The sequence below is a fragment of the Aspergillus viridinutans genome (assembly GCF_018404265.1).
Source record: "Aspergillus viridinutans IFM 47045 DNA, scaffold_12, whole genome shotgun sequence".
Lineage (NCBI taxonomy): Eukaryota > Fungi > Ascomycota > Eurotiomycetes > Eurotiales > Aspergillaceae > Aspergillus > Aspergillus viridinutans.
The window spans coordinates 265242-282438 of record NW_025091228.1 but is presented as its reverse complement, the minus strand read 5'-3'; the positions used below and the strand labels follow the sequence as shown (position 1 = coordinate 282438).

The 17197-nt window shown below is 52.1% G+C and overlaps 7 protein-coding genes across 7 annotated transcripts; 3 read left to right on the top strand and 4 right to left on the bottom strand.

Moving 5' to 3' along the window:
* Positions 1 to 178: 178 nt before the first annotated feature.
* Aspvir_002508 (alpha-ketoglutarate dehydrogenase subunit KGD4) lies at positions 179 to 618 on the bottom strand (the record flags this gene model as incomplete). The annotated part of the gene is made up of 2 exons (XM_043274107.1): positions 179 to 465; positions 543 to 618. 2 exons carry the CDS (start codon positions 616 to 618, stop codon positions 179 to 181), a joined length of 363 nt encoding a protein of 120 aa, XP_043130042.1.
* A 1636-nt stretch (positions 619 to 2254) lies between these two features.
* Aspvir_002507 (mediator of RNA polymerase II transcription subunit 18) lies at positions 2255 to 3119 on the top strand (the record flags this gene model as incomplete). The annotated part of the gene is made up of 2 exons (XM_043274106.1): positions 2255 to 2748; positions 2807 to 3119. 2 exons carry the CDS (start codon positions 2255 to 2257, stop codon positions 3117 to 3119), a joined length of 807 nt encoding a protein of 268 aa, XP_043130041.1.
* Positions 3120 to 3630: 511 nt separating this feature from the next.
* Positions 3631 to 5399, top strand: Aspvir_002506 (putative DNA 3'-phosphatase Tpp1; the record flags this gene model as incomplete). Its single annotated transcript, XM_043274105.1, has 9 exons — positions 3631 to 3718; positions 3775 to 3935; positions 3993 to 4109; positions 4183 to 4460; positions 4518 to 4645; positions 4704 to 4843; positions 4905 to 4965; positions 5031 to 5176; positions 5235 to 5399. 9 exons carry the CDS (start codon positions 3631 to 3633, stop codon positions 5397 to 5399), a joined length of 1284 nt encoding a protein of 427 aa, XP_043130040.1.
* An 851-nt stretch (positions 5400 to 6250) lies between these two features.
* Aspvir_002505 (uncharacterized protein) lies at positions 6251 to 7802 on the bottom strand (the record flags this gene model as incomplete). Its single annotated transcript, XM_043274104.1, has 2 exons — positions 6251 to 7443; positions 7505 to 7802. The coding sequence occupies 2 exons, from the start codon at positions 7800 to 7802 to the stop codon at positions 6251 to 6253; spliced, it is 1491 nt and encodes a 496-aa protein (XP_043130039.1).
* Positions 7803 to 10157: 2355 nt separating this feature from the next.
* On the top strand, positions 10158 to 11474 carry Aspvir_002504 (M20 family metallopeptidase; the record flags this gene model as incomplete). The annotated part of the gene is made up of 1 exon (XM_043274103.1): positions 10158 to 11474. The coding sequence occupies one exon, from the start codon at positions 10158 to 10160 to the stop codon at positions 11472 to 11474; it is 1317 nt and encodes a 438-aa protein (XP_043130038.1).
* A 113-nt stretch (positions 11475 to 11587) lies between these two features.
* Aspvir_002503 (glycoside hydrolase family 47 protein) lies at positions 11588 to 13818 on the bottom strand (the record flags this gene model as incomplete). The annotated part of the gene is made up of 3 exons (XM_043274102.1): positions 11588 to 12582; positions 12635 to 13279; positions 13335 to 13818. The coding sequence occupies 3 exons, from the start codon at positions 13816 to 13818 to the stop codon at positions 11588 to 11590; spliced, it is 2124 nt and encodes a 707-aa protein (XP_043130037.1).
* An 894-nt stretch (positions 13819 to 14712) lies between these two features.
* rpt4 (proteasome regulatory particle base subunit RPT4) lies at positions 14713 to 16119 on the bottom strand (the record flags this gene model as incomplete). The annotated part of the gene is made up of 4 exons (XM_043274101.1): positions 14713 to 14833; positions 14892 to 15348; positions 15403 to 15789; positions 15903 to 16119. 4 exons carry the CDS (start codon positions 16117 to 16119, stop codon positions 14713 to 14715), a joined length of 1182 nt encoding a protein of 393 aa, XP_043130036.1.
* Between the last annotated feature and the right edge of the window lie 1078 nt (positions 16120 to 17197).

Genomic DNA, 17197 nt, shown 5'->3' with positions numbered 1-17197 from the left:
GGCTCTTGTTGAAGCCATAAGTAACAGCAAGACGACTATCATCCCCATGACCTCCGATCAGCCAATGGTAACCACTTCCTCCGTCCTCACGTGTCATTGACCGAGTCACTTTGCAATCGTCGACATGAGCTTCCACATCAATCGTGACATCCATCATATCCGCGTCAACGCGTGTTGTTTAAGCATAAAGGCTCGCACCGCCAGTCTCAATGGCCTCAATCTCAGCTTCAGTCCATGGGAGACGGTGGAATCTGGCGGGAAGCTCGGCACGATCGAAGAATTGGCCTTGCTTGGGCTGAACAGGGCCGAGAGAAGCTCCTGCCGAGCGGCCGACGGATCCCTGAGAGAAAGAAGCGCGACCGAGAGGGCCGTGCTGTTGAGCCTTGGAGCGGTAGGCGGCGAAAGAGTCGGGAAGAATGCCCGAGGGAGAAGCAGGGTGAGGGCGAGGAGTGTGATCAATGGATTCTGAGTAGGAGCGAAAATAGCATGGTTAGTTTACTGAATAAATAGATTACCAGGAGGTGACTCTAGATAATACGTACGAGGCACAGAACGCCGACCGACAAAGCGGATCAGGGGAGTCCGAGCGACGCTTCGCAGAGCAACAGTGGCACGCATTTTGAACGAGACGAAGCTGTTATGTAGGGAGAATCGAGAAAATCGAAAGGAGAAATGCTGCAGTAGAGAAAGTAGGTTGAGAAGATTATCAATTGAGGAGAATTGCGTGAGAAATTGAACAGATCCGGTACTGTCCGATCCGCCCGAGGTAGCCTTTTTCAGTATAGCAAGATTTTGATGGTTGCTAGCAGGCTGACTACCCAGCCTGGTGTCGAGTGAAGATGCAAGGGAATTATACAAAGTAAGTGAAATGGATATTAAAGAGACTGAGAGGTTGGAAAGACTGGAGAGGGAACAATGAGTAGGAATCTAAGTTAAAATAAGAGGAGGAGGAGGAGGAGGAGGAGGAGGAGGAGAGGGGAGGAAGCGAGGGTGGGTTTCACATTATTCTGATGTGGTGGTGGTGTGGTTAGCTTAACTCTCCTCCCCAAGCACAGCGGGAGTGTCCCTCTCCACCGGCCTTTTGCGTCCAGCGGGAAAAGAGAGATAATTCAGAGCATCCTCTCGTTTGACTTTACTCGATGAAGATACCGGATCCAGTAATTTTTATTATTGTATAGTCTTCTGTTTTCAACCTCTGTTACCTACATATTGTATGCACTTGAATGACTTCCTCCGCACTCATGCAAGGGTCCCTCGGAATTTGTGGAGGAGGATTCTCACGCCATTTTCAGTAATCTTTCCTCTGCTGATCTCTGATTGGAAAGGAACGCCGGGAGACCTCATTTAGGCTGCAGCTGAAGAGGTAGACTCGGTCGAGGATGGCCCTATGTCGGCGTCAGCATCAGATCATGCTAACTCCGTGTCCAACTCCGCTCGGATACGAGTTGCAAACTTGCATACTAAAGTATCTATCTAGAGAGGTAGATAATTACTACTACTACTGATACGGGAATTGAATTTCCGAGATCTTCCCCAGATCCTTACCCAACCCGCATTCCTGGTGAGCCTATTCTTCATTCTCATGCCTTACGCATTGCTCCTCATCAGTACGCTTTCCCCTCACCTCGGAGACCGAACATGTGGATGATCTACTATGGGGTTGCAACGTATCACATCAAAAGTACGAAACAGCCATAGAGACCAGAGTCATATTCTCAAATCATACCACCGTCCATCTCAGTCCGTCTCAGGTAGACAAGTCACCGAATGCATTAGAGAGTTAGAGACATGTGCTCAACGTCCAGTTGTCACCGAAACATGTGAGAATGGAAGTTGAGTCCAAGTATCATCATCCACCAAAGTACCTCCTCAAAGCCAAGAACGGTATCAGTCTTAGCCTAAAATTATCAAACACTTTTACCACATCACCTCCCTGATAGCCGGAAACTTAGTTAATCCGCTCCCCGTTGACCTGTTCTCAGTTTTAACTGGACGATCAGCGCGACCCTCAGGCTGAATTTCCCATTCGGTGCATTCTGCCTCCCGCTGCCCGACTTTACCCGTCCCGCTTTTTGAACTTTTGACCGTTCCTAACGCCGACGAATCCGGATTGTCAGGCACCGATACTCAGTGCCTCAGGCGGCTAGTCTGGTCGTCGGCCGTTGTGATTCCCGTGATCAGAGCGCATCAGTAACCATCGCCTTATATCATTCGACCACCAACCCGACCGTATTTCGTCTTCATATGACGCATCATGCATGAGCTGTTGCTTTTCGCCTCGGTACCGGCGCATCAGCATCATGAGTTGCTCCAACAGCTGGCAGGGTTGACTGCCATGCAACCTCAACACCGCCTAGAAAGACGACTGGTCTTCAAAGCATACCGTAAACCCGGACTGGTCAATGTCCGAGTAGGTGCCAGTCAGGATCTGCAGGGCGCAGAATTACAGCGACTGAACAAGATGCTTAATGGTGGCATGTTCTATACCCAGGTCGTTGGCCCTGTTTCCGAGGCTGATTTTGGCGCACCTGCTTCGTCGGTCGCCGATCAAGATGCACACATGTCAGGGACGGATGAGAAATCGTCCGTCCGTACGCACTACTATGACTACGAGAACCAGCCCTGGAAATTGGAGTTTAGGGATATCCCCGAGGCAGCGACCAGGTCGGCTGTCACAGCCCGGCTGATGGCCAGTGCTAGTCTGCCTAAAGGCGATATTACAGTCCCCATGAATGCCTGGGGTTACATGTCAGTCATTTTCTCCTTGTTTTAGACCCTAGAAACTATTGATTGACTCCAATGGCAGCTTTGTCACCGAGTATGCGGTGGAGGGTGATATCTTCATTCATAACGACATTGTCATCTTTCTACATCGCGTCCTACACTACCACACTGAATCTCAAGAGCCTCGGCGGCAATTGCCAGCTCTAAATGAAATGACACCACTTGACAGAAGTGGAGGCTACGTCCTACAGGCCGCCATCACAGTGCAGGATGGCGGCAATCAGGAGACCATGAAGATTGCCTCTCAGCATCTCTTCGGGCTAAGGGAGCAGTTGAAGTCCGCTGTTCGTCTGGAACAAGCGGATCGATTGTCCTTGGATACTCGTGCAAAGTGATTTCATGTCTATGCTTTGATAGTTACACTAGCATTATACCCGGCACCGTCTATTGACCTTGGATTGAATACTTCCCAGGACTGTGCCATTTCCAAGTAAGAATGAGATAGAAATGATAATCCGATGAATTCTGAGGCTAGATTTTGTTGCTGGTGCCTATCGTCTGTCTACCACTGCCTCAGGCACTTTGAACTTATATAGACCATGTGACTTCGTGAACCTCATTACGCGTGCGGGCGCGTCAACCTCAAACTTGTACCAATTTTGGTATATCTCAGTCAAGCAACACAACACAATCTGTTCGACCTCGCTAGCTTCTTCATCTCGCTGCATATTACCATTTTCCTGCTTTGATCGACCATAGTCGACCATTTGATGCCGGGTTTCAGTCAGTTCTCCGGCCCATAACCCCGCGGGATCACATTCAGTCACTCCCTCCTTGTAAACCCAACCACATCAAGTAGACTCGACATCCGTCAAGATTCTCAGTTGGCTAGCGACACTCAGAATAATGTCCGGGGCAGCCAAAAGAGCCGCCTCGCCCAGCAGAGCCATCTCCCCGCCGCCGCTCAAAAGAAAAGTCGAGTCAACAGTCACAAGTAAGTCATTCAAGATATATCTACAGGACTGCAATGGCATCAGCTTACGGGCTCAGAGCGCACTGTCGCCTCCTTTTTCACACCTACATCTCAGAAGAAGCCCGAGAAGATCACATGGAGGGTCGTCAACAACAGCCTTGTGATTGGAAAGTATACGACCAGTCCGGGTGAACAACCTGCACGAAGAGAGAAGGCCAAAGTGGCCGCCTTTGATTTTGTAAGCTCTGCTGGCTTTTCGCGCGACTCGAAGACAAACTGACGACGCACGACGCAGGACTCCACATTGGTCGTGACAGCCTCTGGCAACGCCTTTCCCCGGGACTCTTCAGATTGGAAGTGGTTTTCGCCCAATGTACCGACAAAGCTCCAGGAGCTGAACGCGGATGGGCAGGTAGCACGTCTCTTTCACGACGGCAATCAAGCTAACCGCACACAGGTACCACATCGTGATCATGTCCAACCAGAAGAGGATCAGCCTGCAGAAAGACCTGAAGGGCGGCCGAGCCGATTCGAAAAGCTTGACTAATTTCAAGGAAAGGGTGACAGGCGTGATGCGCCAGATAGATATCCCCATCAGCGTCTATGCCGCCACGGCAGACGACGAGAATAGAAAACCGCGAACGGGAATGTGGAGGGAGTTTGTGGAAGACTACGACCTCGACGTCTTTGGCGTCGATCTGTCTGCATCATTCTACGTGGGTGATGCGGCCGGACGTCCCCGGGATCACTCCATAGTAGACCGGTGAGTTCTCATCCGACAACAGGCCAAGAAGTTGCCGCTAAGCGAATCGCGCCGTAGAGGCTTCGCGGTGAACGTCGGGATCCCGTTCAAGACACCCGAGCAGTTCTTCCTGAATCAGGCGGCCCAAGATGTCCAGGAGCCCTTCAACCCTTCTTCCTACCTGAAGACTGACACCGCGGACAACGGTTAGTCTCACATCTGTCTGTTTCCATAGCTGAATGCATACCAACTGACCAACTGCAGCGCCCGTCCCTTTCGCCCGCCACAGTCCCCGGGAACTCGTCATCTTCTGCGGCAGCCCTGGAGCCGGTAAATCGACCTTTTACTGGAATTACCTCGAGCCGCTAGGCTACGAGCGAGTCAACCAGGACAACCTCAAGACGGTACCACATCTACAATCCCCGTGAACTTAAGAACGGTACACTGATACCGGATGGCCAACAGAGACAGAAATGCATCAAAGTCGCCAAAGAGTTTCTCGCGGCCGGCTCCTCCGTCGTCGTGGGTAGGTTCTATCCCTTTAAAGGTCTCCGACAAGCACCCAGACACAGGCTGCTGACGCCATGACAGACAACACAAACGCAGACCCCAACACACGCGCCGAATGGGTGCGCGTCGCAAAGGAATTCAACGTCCCCATCCGATGTGTCCACTTCACCAGCCCGCTGGAACTGTGCAAGCACAACAACGCCGTCCGTGCCGCGAATCGATCCTTGGTACGTCTCACGTTTGTCTCTACCGTTGAAAACGAGACTGACGATTTATTCGCTGTAGAACCCCGAATCCCGCGCGCCACTGCCTGGCATCGCATTCGGCGATTTCCTGAAACGCTTCAAAGAACCCACCATGGAAGAAGGTTTCAGTGATATCGTCCGCGTGGATTTCCGGTTTCAGGGGGACGAAGAGGCAAGACGGATATGGGGGCAGTACTGGGTTTGATTCTTGCAGACGTTAGGGAGCAGCTCATCACTGCGGTCATGTCTGTCCGCTTGCGTGGCTTTACCTTTGGAGATGACGCTGTCTATCGTGGTGGGGTTGCCCGCCTATACAGAAAGCAGAGGCATATCCCTGCCTCTTATGCGTGGGTGCACGCTGCTGAGGTAACGACCAACAAATAAGGGACCGCGCAGTATGATCCTGCGATAAGCAAAATGTCTACCACCTTCAGAGACGGCGCGGCAGGACTGGCTGCTATGGACGGCCGGCAGATCGACGAAGGACCGATTTATGATACCCTTTTCTGATTTCACTAAACTCGACCATGGTCTTACAAACCGAGAGGGATATCAAAGTAATCTCTATGATTCATTATCGAAATGATGGGTATATTGGGTACATATATACATATACACGGCAGACCGTATCATTCATGCTTCTCTCTTTTTTTCCTTTTTTTGAATAGAGACGGACAGACGTCTTCTCAGACACATCGATCGTCAAGATTCATGTCAGACATCGACTGTGCGTGGTGCAGGGAACGGAACGGTGCACGATCTGCAGCACTGTTTGCTTCACATTGTGAACAGCCCAACCCTAGACAAAAAGATTTGTCCGTCATGTCTTAGAATATTGAACATATGAAAAGAAGTAGGTTGAAGGAATGCAATTGCCCTGCGAGTCAGTAGTCGCAGGCACATGGAGGTGGTCGTCAGTCATTAGAAAAAGAGACATTAGTCGTCACACGCTCAAACAATAAACCCCAGGAGGCTCGTTATTACAAGATGTTGTACATCGAAGACCTCTCGGGAGTGCTCTATCGTCATTAATTGGTGTAGTGGATGCAATGCACATCAGGATCGCGACACGAGATCCTGGAAGAATTTGAAAAAGTTTCGTTTCAAGGATCGGCCCCGACAGGCTGTCATACTCGCCGGCGGAGCAATTTTCATGGGACCGACGATCTCGCCATCGCCGAGTTCGGGGAACTTCTCATCGTGGAGGCGAGGAATTTTGACTGGCTCGCAGGGGTTGCCTTGAGACTGGATGATGCCCATCAGCGAGCCATCGGTCGCGTCTAGTTGGGACAGCATCTCGTCGTAGGTGCGCTTCCATTCACTGTTGATCGCGTCCCACTTGGCCTCGGTGAGTTTGTAGATGGTGGAGGTCACACCGTAGTGCTCACCGGTCCGAACCAGGTGCTTGGTGAAGTTGCACTGTGCTTGATCCCAGTGTTCGCGTAATTGCCGGAACGAGCTCAGATCGTAGACTTCAGGCACATAAGGTTCGGGCTGGATAGTGAAATTGGCATGGCCGAGTTGGGTCGCCCACTCGTCGTTCGGATCGGTCAACGAGAAGGATGGGCCCTCTCCGGACACTGTCCGCATCGTACTGGCGCGTGGACGATTGAAAGACGCGACCGACGGCTTGGTCGACAGCGGAGGCGACGGAATGCCTGCCAGGCGAGGGTCCGGAAACGTCATGCTGTTGTCCAGGCACTCCTCGGAGACGTCGGCGACCGACGGTGACTGCAGAGGCGATTGAACTCTGGAGGCTGTAACACTCAGTGGCTCGTCCCCCATGAAGGGAGGAAGCAGAGGAGTGGTGGCTTGCGGGGCGTCCGAGTCATCCTGGCCCTGGCCGTTCGCTTTGGCAATGTCGATGGGTTGTGCTCCCGACTCGCTCATGCGTTCCTCAAAAATAGTCCTTGCAGGCGAAGGCGGAATCGCGATGGAGTCGACTCGACTTACAGTCGGGCTGGCACGGATGGACGAGGCGGAGTTTGTCCGGGACCGTAGACTGGATCCGACGGTGTCCACGGCATCAGGACCGTCCGACACGCGATTCGACCTCCAGCGGTTGGATATGGTGGAAATGCGAGAGCTAATGCGCGACAGGCCTTTACCGGAGAGACTGCCGGCGCGTCTTTTCTTGGGGGAATGAGGGGTGTCCATTCCGGTATCGTTCAAATCGTAACTTTCAGAGTAATCGACCGAGGGTCGAAAGTACGCATCGTCCACAATAGACATGCCTTGGTCAAAATGTTCTGCAGAGAATTAATCAGTATGCAAAGCAGAGCAAGCATTTGGAGGGAGGGAAGGACGTACGGAAATATTCCTCCTCAAGATCCCTGGCTTGGCAGGGTTCCTCCTTCACTCCTGTCAGGGCATTCCTTGAGCTCTCCATGGAAGTTCCCTGACCAGGGGACGAGACCAGGGAGGAGACGGAGCTGGAGACACGCGTATGACCTTTAGAGGAAAAAAGCGAGACCACGGGCGAGACCGGGGTGGACAGATCGGCCGTCAATGGGGACTGAGGGGGTTGACGGGACAATGGCGAGATGTCTGCATTTGTATCGGAGCTGTTACGCCCTTTGGCGTCTAGTAATTGTGAGAGCTTCAGCATGGTGGACAAGCACAGGGAATTGTCCGTGTGGGTGGTGGGTTGATTGTTTTGACTGCAACTGGGTTCTCGTGGACGCAACTTTCACATGCGGATGCGCGGTTCAGAAGTAGAGGACCGAAGCAGGGTTACAGAGACATGATCTGATGAGGGTTGCTGCTTGCCTGTCGGTCGGTCTGTATTTAATGAATTCAAGGGAGCAGAGGAGCAGAGAAAAATAGGCAAGAGCCCTTATTTCAAACAGGGAATCGATGAGTTGGAAGTAGGAAGCAGACGTGGCGTGGCGGTCAACCAGAGGAAAGAAGAGGTCGCGATGGAGGATGAGTCAGGAGGAGGAAAGAGTTGAACGGGTGAGGGAAACCAGTTCGCCGATAGATAGATGATTTGAGGTAATTGCTTTTTGTTTGTGATTGCAGAGACGTGATTGATTGAAGAACAGTGACGAAGGATATTTTGGGCCTGAAGGCGACGAACAGGCGGTAGGGCCGACAGCAGATGCAGACGTGGAGCAGATGAGTGGGAAGAAGACAGACCGAGGAAGAAGAAGGATGACAGCTCAGTGGAGGATGGGCAGTTGCTCAATCCAGCACGCAATCAATCATTCACAACCACAAGGATCGGGAGAAAACGCGGTGAATGGTGCGAGTGTGACTGTTGACAGAAGGAAGAGGAGGAGAGGGAGAGGACAAGACGAGGATAGGATATCTACAAACCGATGGAATGGAAATGTCTGTGATACTCCTAATACGAAGAATATGCAAAGAGAGGCGAAATGGAGCAGGATTTTTTCATTCTTTTCTTAGCAGATGCGAGTATTATTATTATTCTACCAGGGTCAATTCTCCAAGACTCAATCGACCATCTCCAATCCTCCAAGGCCATGTGCATTTTTCTTTTCGAACCAGGCCCAGACAAAAGGGAAAACAGTGGCACTTGCGAATCAGAACACAGCAGAAACTGAAAAAAGTAAAGACCTCCGTGCGTTCCGCTGTGCGTGAGCCATGGAACCCGGTTTGCGTGAGGGCTCTGCTCGCCAGTTGCCACGGTTTGCTCTGGCTTCTCCCGTCCACTGAGTTCTTCTAGAAGGATAGTCAGTGCAATAACTTCGTGGGTATTATTTAGTATTGTTTAGACTCAAAATGTCTCGTAATGTTGCAAGTCTAAAGAATAATAAGAATATCTAATAATGCAGCTGACCTGATTCATCATTCAACTGCCAGACAAAAACCGTTGCGGATGCCTTATTCCTGCTAGTTTAGTGCTTAAGCTATTACCAATCAACTGTCGGCTAATCCTGGTGCGAGATCGGAGTCCACCACACAGGGATAACCCACTTTGACCCCGAACAAGCAAAGAACAGCGCCTTCTAGACTCTGATGGACTTGAGAGACGAGAGCCTTTATCGTCATAGCCCTATTTCTATTATCATCAGAATACTAACTGATCACTAGAGAGGTAGATAGTCTAGTACTAGGAACAAAGGTTGAGCTTCAGCTGTCGTGCAACAGTCCCAGGACCTCTCTATGCAGTCAGCATGGATAGCTCTACCTGAGCAGTCAAGCCACTCACTGATGAGTTCGCATACCTTATGTTATGTGTATGTATCATGTACATGTACGGAGTGATAATAAGATATATGGACAAGTGAAAAGTACTGTACAGTTGACACTCTTTTCCACTGTGTACACTGGACAGCCTATTCAGAGAAAGCCCTGGTGCCGCCGTCAGTTCCACATGGCCGTCCATTGGGTTTGACCTCATGCTGCGAAGGACCCAGTTTTTGACGTAAGTGTGACCTCGTATGATTCCATGGTTTTCTCCATGAATTCCATGAATTGTAAGAATTTCAATCCCTTGGCAACATTGTGATTTTCCTCTTCCTTGGCGGAAGGATGATAAGGTATTGTCCACAGCGACTGTGATCATGATGGTGGCATCACCCTACTACTCCAATCTAGAGTATCTATCAATATCGGAAACCGATACATTGATTCCCTAGGCATATCTACCCCGTACGGAGTACAGTGGCTATCCATTACCCAAACTGCACACGTCTAGTGTATGCATCAATTCGATCTATCTATATCCAAGGCCAAGGGATCTAGATGACTCCTCATAGCCACATGGATCAATCGAGGGATCAATTGAGTTCATTCCTCCATTGGACACCGAGCACACCATTTCGTAGCAGACATAAACCACGTGACCTACTATCACCATGTCACCGGTCGGCCCTCTCCTATTCATGGAAAATATACCGTGGTTTACCCTTGAGAGTCCATCAACTTTGTCGGTAATTTCGCCGACGCCTCAAACTCTATCCCAATTCCAATCCTCTGGGTTGCATCTATTCATGAGATGAAACCCTTGTCTCTCCTGCTCTGCGCCGTCCTCTGCGCGGCTGCTCCTCCGCACCCCGCATCTCCGCAGGCGCCTCTCGCAGATATCCCAACGATCGTGGGCGAGACTCTGACAGAGTTTAGCCAAAACTCTCCAGACGACATTGTAAATGCCTCCCCTCTACTCTCATTCCATCGAGACCTCGTCTCGATCGAGTCCATCTCCGGAAACGAGGGCGCAGCCGGCGCCTTTGTGGCTGATTTCCTGGAATCCCACAACTTCACCGTGATCAAGCAGCCCGTCACCACGGAATCGGATGCACGCTTCAACATCTTCGCCTTCCCCAAGTCCCATTCCCTGGATGAGTCGCGCCCGAGCCAGGGCCCCCAGATCCTCCTCACCAGCCACATCGACACCGTGCCCCCCTTCATCCCGTACTCGCTGCACCGCGATGCCAACGACACCGACGACAGGAACATCCTCATCGCCGGCCGCGGCACCGTAGACGCCAAAGGCAGCGTCGCGGCCCAGATCTTCGCCGTCCTCGACACCCTCGCCGCCCAGCCCGCCGCGCCCCTGGGCCTCCTCTTCGTCGTCGGCGAGGAAACCGGCGGCGACGGCATGAAGGCCTTCTCGCGGTCTGCGCGCCTCAATCCCTCCCCGAGCCCCTTCCACACCGTCATCTTCGGCGAACCGACCGAGCTGGCCCTCGTCGCCGGCCACAAGGGCATGCTGGGCTTCGAGGTCGTCGCGCACGGCCACGCCGCCCACTCCGGCTATCCCTGGCTGGGCGAGAGTGCCATCTCCGCCATCCTGCCGGCGCTGGCGCGCGTGGACCGCCTGGGCGATATCCCCGCCGACGAGGGCGGCCTGCCCGCCAGCGACAAGTACGGTCGCACGACGGTCAACATCGGGCGGATGGAGGGCGGCGTCGCGGCGAACGTGGTGCCGAGCTCTGCGCGCGCGCGCGTCGCCGTGCGGCTGGCGGCGGGGACGGACGACGAGGCGCGCGAGATTGTGCTCAAGGCCGTCCGGGACGCGACGGGCGGCGACGACCGGGTGGTCGTCAACTTTAGTCTGGAGGGGTATGGCCCGCAGGATTTGGATACCGATGTTCCCGGGTTCAACGTCACCACTGTCAACTACGGGACCGACGTGCCGAACCTGCAGCTCCATGCCCGTCCGGATGGCAAGGTCAAGCGGTACCTGTATGGGCCGGGGAGTATCCACGTTGCGCATGGCGATGACGAAGCATTGACCGTCGCGCAGCTCGAGGAGGCCGTGCGCGGGTATAAGAAACTGATCCAGGCGGCGCTGGACCGGTCGACCTCATAGATTAGAAAGTAATTCTGGAAACAGCCTCGTTACTGCATTATGCTATTATCGAAACACATCCGGAAATGTATATATGTACAGCATCTCATCTAGATTCCTCGCACTGTACCCCTCTAGCGAGGCTTCCGCGTCCACCCCGTCTTCAAATCACCCGTAGGCTGAAACCGCGGCAGCGGATGCGCTTCCGTGTTGAACACATGGTCCTCCAGGGAGATAAAGTCCCGGTCGGAAAACAACAAGTAGAAATACTTGAGTGTCTCTGCCATCCAGAAACTCTCCATGTTGTCCCGGGTTACAGGGGGCACGGTGTTGGCGTTGCTCAGCGACGTGAATCCCGTAATCCGCGAAGGGCGCGGGACTTTCTCGGCTTGTGTTCCGGCAGCGGCAGCATCGGCATCGGCAGGGACATCGGGCTCGTGCGACAGGTCATGTTCGACTACCGCCGTGTGGCGGACAAAGGACTTGAACATCTCCCATCCCCACTGGCGATACATCTCGTCCCCTGTCACGCGGTACATATAAAACAGTGACTCGACCGTCTCTGGCCGTTGGAGATTGTGGCGGTCTTGACTCTGGATCTGGATGTCCTCCCGCCACTTGAGGGTCTTGTCGTCCAGCGGGTAAAGAGGCTGTGACTTCAGAGGCAGGTCCTCCCCCGCGGACTTGCGGTTGCCCGCGCTCATCGTCGAGTCCGGGTACATGTCGTGGAACATCTTCGGAGGGTCGTCCAAGGTAAAGTACGTGATTTCCGGAGCCAGACCCGTCTCAGTCGCGAGGTATGTCGCCCAGCATGTCTTCATCAGTTCCCGCGCAAGCAGAATCTCTTCGTCCTGCCGTTGAGTCCAGTCAGGAGACTTCCGGGCTTCGCTCAATGGCACGCCGCCGGTCGCTCCTAGGGCAATAGTTCCCGGCATGAAACAAACCAGGTGATCCATCTTCGGCGACAGTTTCCCATGGAGTCCAGACGGCTTCTCCCCCAAGATCATCAGCTGAGCATTCGTGGTGTAAGCAATCAGATGCTTGCGGACGCCCATCAGCGACTCATCCCAGAGCGCTTTGTATATGGGCTCCTGTTTAGATGTTTGCAAATACTGCTTGATAAGATACTCTAGAGCCACTATTAGTAGGACATCCACTGAGAGACACCTTGGCTCACTCACCGTAGTAAGAATCGCCGCGACTTCCCAGGCGAATGTTGTCTCCCCTGAAATGTCCAGAGTCTGGATAGATATAGATCGGGAGCAGGCCGTCTTCCATCTCCTGGTCGTCAACCACTTGCATCACCTTCTCTACCACCCGCCAGTACTCCGCCTCTCCCGTCAGCTTGGCCAAGTACTTGAACTCGAGTTGAACAGTGGTAGCCTCTGCCGTAGATGAAGCCCCATTGTCTGAATGCGCTGGAATACCAGTAGACGTATTCAGATTGATGCTGGCGTATGGCACTCCAGACCCAGAGTCGAAAGCGCCCAGCAGTCTATCCGCCAAGTCGGTCGCCTTCTCAATATACAGATCCTCTCCTGGTGAGCCCGCATCGTCGTCGGCGATTGGGGCGAGCCCGGGATGGGCGGTGGAAAGATAATGCGCTGACAGTAGGCCACCCAACATCCGGATGGTCGTCTCAAATGTGTTGACGTCGTGGTCTTGGTTGTACTGTAGCGAGTTGTGGATCCAGTTGCGCGCGTGCTGAACCCGCGAGGTCAGATTCATGATCATGAGCGTATCGAGGGCGTCAACGATGATCCAGCCCATCCCTCCCGGCACCATCTGTCTCCCTTCTTTCGCGATTGGTTTGTACTCGTCGTACCCTAGCCATAAAATTATCAGCCTGTCCACATAGAAACCAATTGAAAGCGAACATACCCCATCCGTGCTGCTCATATCCATCCCAGCTAATAATGAAGGCATCCCTAACCTTTTCCCTTCGAGCATTCCAATCGATATTCTGATGCTGGCCGTCTTCAATCTCGGTCGCCGGATCCCCAACACTCTGTAGCCACTTCCACATTTCCTCGCCCTTGGGCGTGTCAGGCGTGTCTAACCCATGCCAATGCCGCTCATAGGACCCCGCCGTAAAATACCACAGGCAGACCAACACGAACACACACAACCCGCCGTACAGGATCTTCCTCCGCCTACTCCTCGCCGCTGTACGCCGCGGCGCAAAGTACGGCTTATCCTTGTACATCGGGAGCGAGCGACCGCCGTCGAAGAAGTTGCCGAGTTTGTTCGCTACTCCCGTCGACTGTTGCGATAGCCCATATCCGCCCAGAGGGCTGGCATTGGGATTGCGGTTCGCACGCCAGTGGCTTTCGCTATGGAGTCGCTGGGCTGGAGGGCTCGACATGGCGTTACGGGTTATTGTTGCGCTGTGTTTGTCTCCGATCTCTCAGGGTTGACCCAGCTGCCGAGAGACCTACTATGAAGAGGAATCAATGCGTTCGCATAGATGCTCAGTTCGATTACTATCAGGATGTCCGATTCGTAAATTCTTGTGATAATCTAAGGAGAGACGAAACATTAGCAATCTTGGAATTCGACACCAGCCTTGAGCTTGGTGATTGAGCTCGCCAACTTTCTCCGTCCCGCAGACCAAACAAACATCTCAATATGCGTCGTCCGAACAAGGTTGCCCACGGAATAATCAATGCTGCTTCTAAGACAAGCTGAAGTACTTACCAGGTCGACCAGCGTCCCTTTTACCTAGCCTCCGAGGCGTGTCTCTCAGTAAGGTAGTTGGACGGTGGAAATGGTAGGTGTGGCCACTTCTTGTTGCGACTTGGCCGATCTGTACGGAGTAGATCTAAAAGTCTACGGGCGGAGTTCTTTCGGGGAAGCAAGCGCCTTGGCACCGACTCTTGCTGCTCCATGCTTCTGGATTCTTCCCTACGCAATGGAGGGTCTTTAATCCTCTTGCTGTACCTTGGCAGGATGAGACTTGATGAGACAGTCCATCCCAACACCATAGGTTACGCGGGCGCAAAGATTAGGCCTCAGGGTCCAGTTTCGGTTCATCCATGCGGGGAAACTGGGAGGCCCGTCTGATGAAACTACATGATGGATATATATATCGTACAAAACATTAATCGATTATTGTCTACTGATCCCCAAAAGACCGGCAGATATCAAGGCAGTGATGAAGGCCGGATTAATGCTCTTCAATATTGTGGTAGATTCTGTCTCATTTCGAGGCGGCCATTCATGGAATGGTGTCATGCATAAAAGTAATCGGGGTGTGAAACTACAGTTTCTGGTATTCAAGCTTGCCTTCCAGCTTCTTGGCCTCTGCAACCTTGCGAACCGCCTTGTTGAAGTCGTCCTGACTGATTGCGTCCCGATAATCCTTGATGGCAAAAAGTCCACTATGCAACGTCAGCAATTTACTCATGCCAATGAAGGTGTCAGAAAAGGTGAGCATACGCTTCCGTAACCACGTTACGCAGATCGGCACCGTTGAGACCATCGCTCATCTTTACGACGCTTTCGAAATCAATCTCGCCCTCCAGCTGGACAGTGCTAGAGTGGATCTTCAGGATCTCCAGACGGCCAACCTCGTTGGGAAGGGGGATTTCGATCTTGCGGTCCAGACGACCGGCACGGAGCAGAGCAGGGTCAAGGGTATCTGGTCGGTTGGTCGCCATGATGATTTTCGTCTTTCCAAGGTAGTCGAAACCATCCAGCTGATTCAGAAGCTCCATCAATGTTCTCTGAATTTCTCTGTCGGCCGAGGTACCCTCAGAGAAACGCCTGCCGCCGATAGCATCAATTTCGTCCATGAAGATGATACAGGGCTCGTGTTCCTTTGCATAACCGAACATCTCTCTTATTAACCGCGCAGATTCACCAATGTATTTGTCGACGATCGCGGACGAAACCACTATAACAAGTTCAGCAGCTGTGACAAGAAGGGGACAGCAGAATATATGCCTACCCTTCAGAAAATTGGTTTCCATCGAACTCGCCACGGCTCGTGCCAGCAATGTCTTTCCGGTACCGGGCGGACCATAGAGTAATACACCCTTGGGCGGCTTGATACCAACTCTCTGAAACAGTTCAGGGTTCTTCAATGGCAACTCGATCACTTCTCGAAGCTCTCTGATTTGGTCGTTCAGACCACCAATACCCGCGAAGTTGATTTGACCAGGGTCCTCCAACGACATGTTGTACACCAGCGGGTCAACTTCACGCGGCAGCATCCGCATAATCGTGAGTGTTGTCATGTCCAGGGCAACACGAGTGCCCTGTTTCAGTTTCGATTTATCGACCTTGGAGCGGCAGCCGACAACATATCGGGGACCGGATGACGCCTTAACGATGACTATCTCAGTTATCCAAAGTTAGCTGTTGTATCATCGTATTGAACTTTCCATCGTGTTATAGACGACCAAGTTCGTGCACATTTGATAGATAGGAGTTATGAAAATGGCATACATCGCTCCTCATCCAGCTGTTTCAACACTTCGCCAATGATCTGACCGACACTCTGCAAGGCCTTGATGTTCTCTTCAGAGAGATCAAACTCTCTCTGCAGGTCCTTAATGCCCATACGCAGAGACTTGAGCTTAGCTTCCCATTCTCGAAGCTCTAGTAAGCTCTTCTTGTAATCTTCGAGCGCTTGGTCTCTCTCAGGGTCGCTTGCGCCGTTCATCGTTGTAAGGGCGAAGCCGGAGGGTAGAACTTCAGACAGATGTTGGATGAATTGAACGAACGACGTAGAAGTTGGAAAAGGTGTTTATTGGGGGAGTTGCGATATAATGTGTACAAAAAGAAGGGTGATGATTATGGGTATCTGACCTCGCTACTCCAGCTTGGTAGAGCTGTTGAGAGCTTACGGAGCAACCGCTCATAGATCACATGATCTAGATGTACAAGTTATCACGTGGTGTTGCCAAGGCCATAAGACCGCAAGGCATCAAGGCATCAAGGCATCAAGGCATCAAGGCATCAAGGTGTCTATGTCATGACCTTGCGCCATTACGCAATCACAACGGATGGAAGTTTCCAGACAACCTCCCTCTCAGAAGGTGCTGGACAGCTAGGTAGCATTTTCTGCAGTCTTGGTACGCCTCTGACCAGGAGTTTATTCATTATTGACCGCTGAGATGCAACGCGAGGGAGTAATATAGGCATTATTGGATAGCTAACAACCTTCTTCCATGATTGAGTTTCGGTTGTATAGATTCAATGCATATAGAGAGCTATGTAGAGAGGTAAATGTATGTAATAGAGTATCTCCGATCTATCTCTTCAGCAGTAGCGCATACCCTTCATAGTTATCCGAACTTGTCAAGTGAGAAGATACAGTTCTCCTTATCCAGTAGATCACTATGGCTCTGCTGCTCTCATTCGCAGGTCTAAAACGTGAGCATCACCGTCTCTATCCTCACCCGCCTTGCCCCGAGGGAAAGCGGAAGATCTCGCTGCAGAGTTACAATTGAAACGGTGCAAAGGAGAAGCCTCAGCCAGCGAGAGAAGCAGATCGGTTCCCTGCCCCACCGTCATGTTGGGAAGATTCGGAGCTTCCATCATGAGCTTTACCCGGGGGACAATCATTGGCAAACTACAAGAAGACGAGGATTCCAGCTTAAAGACGATCGATTATCTTTTGATCTTTCTTTTCATTTGCTGCACTTGAACCCCAGTTATCCTCAGATCCTCACTATTGTTTGAAATGTAAGTAAAGTTTAAGCCTGGCTCTCCCACTCTGAGATCATTAACATCTATCT